At 42.5% G+C, this 7,578-nt stretch overlaps 1 protein-coding gene across 1 annotated transcript; it reads left to right on the top strand.

Annotated features, from left to right (window-relative positions):
* Window positions 1–318: 318 nt before the first annotated feature.
* Window positions 319–5,383, top strand: DEFB116 (defensin beta 116; the record flags this gene model as incomplete). The annotated part of the gene is made up of 2 exons (XM_081097712.1): window positions 319–385; window positions 5,151–5,383. The coding sequence occupies 2 exons, from the start codon at window positions 319–321 to the stop codon at window positions 5,381–5,383; spliced, it is 300 nt and encodes a 99-aa protein (XP_080953838.1).
* Between the last annotated feature and the right edge of the window lie 2,195 nt (window positions 5,384–7,578).

Genomic DNA, 7,578 nt, shown 5'->3' with positions numbered 1-7,578 from the left:
TGATTGATTGATCGATCAATTGATCTATTCATTCAAATACGTATGTTTCACACAACTGGCTCTAGTCTACTTCTTCCTGGGAAGAAGGCCCACCTTGACATGGTGCTGCTGGTAATTCTCCCAAACTTATTGGAGTTCCAGCTGGGATGTGTGATACATATTATCCTTCTGCTTGGCTGAGCCCAGGGATGTCTCATCCCTTTTAGTTCACTGCACACAACCCTGGCCCGTTTCCAAAATGAATTAAAGCAGGACACTGTCCTGCTTCAATGATCTCTATTCAGTCCCCTGCTACACAGCCCTCCATTCTCTCAGGACATGTCAGTCATGAAGCCCTATTTAATGACCATTTCCATCCTGCTGATCCTGGTTCATAAGACTCCAGGTAATTCAGGCCTCTCTCAAAAGTTCCGGGGTCTTACATGTGCTATTGGTATCTTGGTGACCTCTGAGATAACTACGTATAGTAGGCACTGCCCAAAGCCTTTTCTCGTCTCAGGTAGGTTGTGGATGTTAATTCCAAGCTCCATTTCATGTTAAGATCTCCCTTGTTTCTGCTCTGCCAAGACAAACTTAAGAGGTTGCTGTTCCTGGGACAGTGGAGTGCTGAAGCATGAAGCATTTTCAGGAGTGCTATTATTGGGATGGAAGCTTGACTCAGGTATCAGGTGTGAGAGAGCTGTAGGAGAATTCAACAGTAGTTTGGAATTTGGAGGGTGAGTTGTGATGGGGATGGTATATAACCTTAGAGTAATATGGGGAAAATGAGAAGAGATGGGGAAGTGGGGGAGAGAGCAAATCTATTTATAAAATTGGGCTCACCTAATATTTTAATGTAGTCTGGAGAGGAATAGTATTTTTCATTGAATGGAGCTGAGGGAGGAGTTAGGTAGAACCAGGAGTTGGGATAGAGTGAAGTTTGTAGTTGATCTGTGTTTTGGCTTGATGTTGCGATTAGGATTGAGTAGTTTGGCTCATTTTATGTTTGTATTAAGTTTTATAATTGAGCCTTGGGTGGTTATCAGGAGAGATAGGGCTGGGAGTTGAAGTAAGATATTTGGTTCAAGTGTGTGTCTTATTCCAGCAGGATATTACATGGGTGTTATCTGGGAAGTGGTTGGCGTAGCCTAGGTTTGGGGGTTATTAAGTTTGAATAAGACAGCCAAATTTATCACAACAGAGCTGTGGCTGTTGAAATGGGGAGAATGAATGCTGGATGAAAAGTATCCAGTAATATTTTCAAATTCTTTAGAAAAGTTACTTTAGTGTGATTTCCAGGGGGCACTGAAGAACAATAGATACAAGTAGAGAGGATAAGTGAAATCCGAAGTCTGGAGGATCCTCAATGTCTCTGTCAAACTTTGGCATCTACAGAGAGACATGGGAGTGGTCTCAACCCAGCCCTATAGAAAACTAAGGTTGTTTCTCCTTTCTGGGGTTGAGTTCAGAGTTACTGTTTAGTGCTATCTCCTTTTTCCCTTTCTCCTCCCTCTCCTTTCCCATCTTCTTCCTACTTCACATTCTCCTACCCCTTATTTCTCACCCTGTTTTATCTTCTTTACTTGAGAGACAATCCTTCTCATGTCCAGGAAAGCTCAGTTCCCATGCTAGAATAGTAATAAAAACCACAGGTGGGTTTGCCAAAAACAACAAGAAAGATGACACTCTATGCTTCAAAAATTGTACATAGTGTTGCTTCCTTAATAACTACTTTATATTTTCACCTGGTGGAATTTATGGGCAGGAACTGTTCTGGGCAACCTTTTCTGGGACAATCAAAGCCATCTTTTCCTTTCAGCACCCAAATATATACAAATGAAATTAAACTGTTTGAAAACCAAGACTCTGCCTTTTAAAGTTATGTATTCCTGGTATTGAACTGAGTGCTTTCCTCACAGTAGGTTTTAGTAAATGTTTATTGAATGAATGAATTTATAAATGACTTATCCTATATAATAAAAGGCTAATATGCAAATCAACTGAACGGAGGAACGACTGGTCGCTATGACCACACTGACCACCAGGGGGCAGGTGCTCAATGCAGGAGCTGCCCCCAGGTGGTCAGTGCGCTCCCACAGGGGGAGTGCCGCTCAGCCAGAAGCCAGGCTCATGGCTGGCAAGCACAGCAGCTATGGCAAGAGCCTCTCTCACCTCTGCGGCAGTGCTAAGGACATCTGACTGCTGGCTTAGGTCCGCTCTCCATCCCCCGAGGGCTCTGGACTGTGAGAGGGTGCAGGCTGGGCTGAGGGACCCCCTCCCCCAAGTGCACGAATTTCTAGTACCTAATAAGTACATATAGGTAGGAAGAACCTTAGAAGTAGGATGGGAAAGGATCATATGTGGGCTCCACAGATGGCAGAGAAATCATGTATCACATTGATTTTGGTCTCTGGATGGAGCTGATAGAGTCTAGAGCATATGCTTTGGTTTAAAATTTATTACATTTTCATTTGCTCTTATAACAAGTCCAATGTGGGAAAGTGAGTGTCTGTGGGTGAATGTTAGAAGGTTAGCAGGATTGTGGCTCTCACATTTAGCAGAAGCCCATGAGTATTTTCTCAGAAACACTTGCACAGCACCCTTGCTCTGGCCTCTCCCCAGACCTATCGAATCAGTCTCTGGAGACTTGACGTGAGGATTAAACATCCGCTAGGTTATTACAAAGCATGACACACCTTGGTAACCTCCTTCTTTACAAACACAACTGAGACTTTTTTTGATCTGGTGCAAACACTCCCATTCCCATTTCTCCCACAGGGAGGCTAGGTCCAGAGGATCAGAGGCAATACTGGGGTTCAAGAGCAGGTCTCCTCTGACTTCATTTTGAAGATAGAGGGATCGTCAAAAGTGACATGAACTTGATGTGGGTGTTAGTTTGTCATGACACAAGGCAATACAGGGTTTGTTTGTTTAAGCAGAATCCTCCTGGAATTGTCTTGACATGCTTCCTACGTGGAAAGAGTAAGGAAAAGGCAGCCTACCTGATCCTTCTTGTTATCTATGTTCCTATCCATCTTCTGGTGACTACAAAGAGGAAATTCTGGTGCCTTGGCTTCCATCCATTGTGTTGAGGAGAAAAGAAAAGTCCTGTGGGCATGGCCGTCACTTTGGGGGGGCCCCCTGCAGATCTCTCTTTCCTACAAGTAGACTGGTTCATAAGTGGCAGTTCTTGTTAATTCTTGCCATGATGAAGGTGAGGATTAATGTAGGGGATGCAGTGGTACCATGATGCTGGAGCATGGATGAAAGGGCAGGCTGGCTTCCTGAAGGGGCAGTTGAGTTCCTCCTCTGGCTCCAGGTGCCAGTTTCTGGGGCAGTTCACATATATACCAGGACCCAAATGCTATAGGATGTCTGCTAATGAAATAGCTCTTTTCTTCTTTCTTCCCCGTCCGGTTCTCTGACTTGACTTAAACTTGGAAAATTTTACTTTGTCTTGTCAAAAAACTAACAAAGTGGTGTTTGTTTGTTTTTCCATGAAGGAAATAACATCAAACTTGCTTTGTCCAGCAAAGCAAGTTTTTACTAATGTGGGTGGGGCATTGAGACCTCTGCATGCTTAGCACTGAGTACAGGGCCTAGCACAGAGTGAGTGCTGATAAATGGGTGTGGAATAAGGGGATGGGTGGACGGTTGAAAAGTTATTGAATGCTAAACTAAGAATTTTAGACTATCTATTGAAAACGGCAGAAGGCCCAGTGTCTACAGACATCACACAATAATATGCCACCCTCTCCTAGAAATTCTATCACATAGAGAGGAAGTGTGACAGAGAGGAAAGAGCATGGGCTTAATATCATGTAGGCCGGAAATAAGATCCTAGCTTGGTCAAGCATGAGCTATGAGAATATGGACAGAATAAGGTCTCTCTTTCAGTCTCTGTGTGTTCATCTAATGAATGGAGACAAGAGCAGGCTTTTGCAAGGGTTCGGTGAGATATTGCTTGTAAAATGCCTGGTATGTAGAAGATGCCAAATGTATGGTAGTGATTGTTAGTATTATACCTTTAAATTTTTTTAAATATGGTTTTATTGGTTTCAGAGAGGAAGGGAGGGATCCTACTGGGGATCGAGTCCACAACCCAGGCATGTGCCCTTGACCGGAATCGAACCCGGGACCCTTCAGTCTGCCAGCTGACATTCTACCCACTGAGCCAAACCAGCTAGGGCAGTATTATTTCCTTTCTAATGCCTCCTTTGTCTTTGAAAGTTCCAATGAGTAATTAACTGATGACTAATATTTATAGCATGCTGACTATAAATGTTTTCAGCTGATGAGCTCATATACACATGGACATATCTGGATGACTTACACATAGCTATTAATACTCACAAATGGGCTTTGGCCATATGTAGAAAAATATGTGTAGAGATTTGTACTGTGAGCACTTATGGCACATGTTTGCTCAAGTATTTCAAAGTACAAAGGCAATGCATGGGCTCAAATACATGTGTCCAGCCTCAGAGCAGATCCTGGCTGTCTCTGATGAGAGTCCTGTGTGAGGAGCGTACATCTGTATGGGCACTTGGGACAAGTCCAATTGGTGCTCACAGTGGCAGCCCTTAAAGTCTGGAACCCAAGGAAAAGACTCTCATATCAACAACACTGCCTAATATTTATTTTTGTTATTTTTCTGAGCATATTATATATGCTAATTTTATCATCATAAAAATGTTAAGAAGTCCTGGCTGGTTTGGCTCAGTAGATAGAGCATCAGCCTGCGGACTCAAGGGTCCCAGGTTTGATTCTGATCAAGGGCATGTACATTGGTTGTGGGCACATCCCCAGTAGGGGGTGTGCAGGAGGCAGCTGATCGATGTTTCTTTCTCATCAATGTTTCTAACTCTCTATCCCTCTCCTTTACTCTCTGTAAAAAAAAATCAATAAAATATATATTTTAAAAAATGTTAAGAAGTTGGTTTACTTATTATGCCCACTGTGAAGGTGATGCAATGGTGGGCTCAAGAACTTAAGTAACTTGCTTAAGGATGACGAGCTATAAGAATGACAGAGCGCAGACTTGAATTGAGGTAGTTTTGAATCCAGATCCTGTGCTCTTAATATGCTCAGGGTTTATTCTGTTAAATCATGCTCCTGCACTGCTGTTTTCACTGCTCTGGAGAAACTCAACATGGCTATGTTTTTCCCAGGTGGCCTGTTCAGATCCTTCTTTGGCAAGAGCAAGGAGCCTTGGATTCCATGCCAACTTTACCATGGCATGTGCAGAAACGCCTGCAGAAAACATGAAATTCAGTACTTAACCTGCCCCAATGATCAAAAGTGCTGCCTGAAATTTTCTGAGAAAATAACCAGTTCTAACCATGTGAAGGAGAACTCCGACTCCAACGGCAACCTGTCAGTTACAAACACAACGCTACTCTGAAATTTGAATATCACCAACCTCACCCCCTCCTGGAGCAATTCCTCTCCCATTCTGGAATATTCTCCCCATAAAAATGCATTCCTTCTCATGTGTGTGTCTTTCATCTGTGAGTAGTCATCATTGGATCATCACTGGACAGGGGAAGGTTAGGCTGAGAGTTGGAGAACCACGGAGAATAGGAAAGGGCACTGCCCCCCCGCCCCACCAAAAAAAAAAAATCAAACAGGATGCAAGAATAGCTCAATAGATGTTGAGGGTGCCAAGGAAGGGAGGAGATCATGTTTCTGCTCAGCATGTGATTTGTTCTGGAGACCACAGAGAGAAGGTGACAACTGGATGAGTCTGGATGTCCAGTGAACGTGGAGGAAATCACTGAGTAAACGGTGTAGGATAAGGACAGGGACAATAAGGTTGCCTTTGACACCCAGAGAGCTTTCCTGGCCTGTTTGGTGTGATGTGGTGTCCGCAGGAAGACCCAGGACCCGACAGATGGATGGATAAAACAGAGTGTAGAAATCTGATGGACAGATGAGGGCAACATTTTCTAGGTGGTAGAGCTTTATTGGAAAGTGGAATAAACAGGCTTGTGGAATAAACAGTTTGAGACCATTTCTGGATGTGGAACAGCGATGGGGGTGGTCACAGTGTTAGGGATATAGAACAGAAGCTGGACATTTCACTTGATAACCTTTAAGGCCCTTTCATTCCTGAGAATTGAAGAATATTGCTTTTCCACTCCAAACTTAGTCAAAACTAACATTTGACATGCTATGACATTTTCATCGTGTTACGTACACTTCTCTTCCATGGCTAATGTCTTTTCTCTCCCCTTCTTTGGATCCAAACTAATAAAGCTAGTGTTTCCAAGTAAGTTCTCCAAGTTTCATGTTCCTAATTTCACCTCCACTCAGAGAAGTCTCAATGTTGCGCTTATCAAGTCACTGAAATGGCCCTGGCTTTGCACACTAATGCCTTCAATGTTGAAAACCTTGAGTAGTCTTTAGGTTTTCCCATTTACTTTGCCTCTAGCTACTATTTCCCCTACATTGCTCTCAATCCTTCCTTGAAATACTTGTTTGTCTTAGCTTTTGGTCTTTGGTGTTCATTAGTAGTTCCTTTTGGGGGTTCCTCTTCTGCCATCTACCCCGTATTTGTCATCTTTCCTGTTTTCTCTTTCTCTCTTTTCACCACAGACATTCTACCTGCATTTCTCATTATTAGGCAAATGACAATCCCAGACCAAACCGATAATGAAAGGCCATGAACTAGACAATAGATTTATACAGCTGGATTTGAATTTTCATGGCACTTAGAAGTCCGATGGGAAAATTTCAAGATGCTTATGTTTTTGAGATTCACTGACACTCAGATGTGTTTGTCAGGCAGCAGATAGGGACTTGGCCAAGTTTTAAGAGGAATCACAGAAAATTTCTGGCATAAGTAGCTTGATTAGACACACATTTAAATATTTGGAAGCAAGTGTCAGTTCTGGGTTCAGCATTGTAGTTGAAATATATAATATTTCTAGACCTTCTACTCAGCAGTATTTGTAGAGAGATGATAGTTGTGGAATTCTATATTTAAAGCAGATTCCAACTTCTCTAGTTTCTACATGTCTTAGAGAAACAAACATGAATATGGAGACAGAAGGGGTTGTCCCTTGCTCCCCACCACTGCTCAGAAGCTGTCTGATCTTGGGTAAGTTCGGTATTGATATATTCAACCTCAGACTGGGTCCGCACTCATATATTAAATTACATATTTATTATGTCCTCCTAGATTTCTTAGCTAATTCACGCTCAAAATGTCCTAAACTGGATTTTAAATCTGTTTGCCTTCCCTTTTCAGTAATTGACATCAACAATTCATTCTGTTGCTCAATTCAGAAACTTGAGAGCGAGTCATTCTTGATCCCCCCCGCCCCAATTTATCTCAAGTCACCATGTCCAAGCCATTAAAATGTGTTTTAGTTCCAACTTTTAAACTCACCTTAATTTAATGATGAAATCAGCCTTTGCACAATCCTAAGTGGAGGATTCACTGTTCTGAAAGTAAAACTCTCAACTAATTAAGAAACCCTTAATATTTTATTCCCTTGAATGTACATTATTACTCTCTTAGGGATCTTCGGTGTCACCCTTCCCCGCCTCCCCCCACCCCCCCCAAAAAAAAGGAAATGTGATTTCCTCTGTTTT

The sequence above is a fragment of the Myotis nattereri genome, assembly GCF_964212035.1.
Source record: "Myotis nattereri genome assembly, chromosome: 8".
NCBI lineage: Eukaryota > Metazoa > Chordata > Mammalia > Chiroptera > Vespertilionidae > Myotis > Myotis nattereri.
The sequence above is the reverse complement of the archived record's forward strand: the minus strand, read 5'-3'. Positions and strand labels throughout refer to the sequence as shown.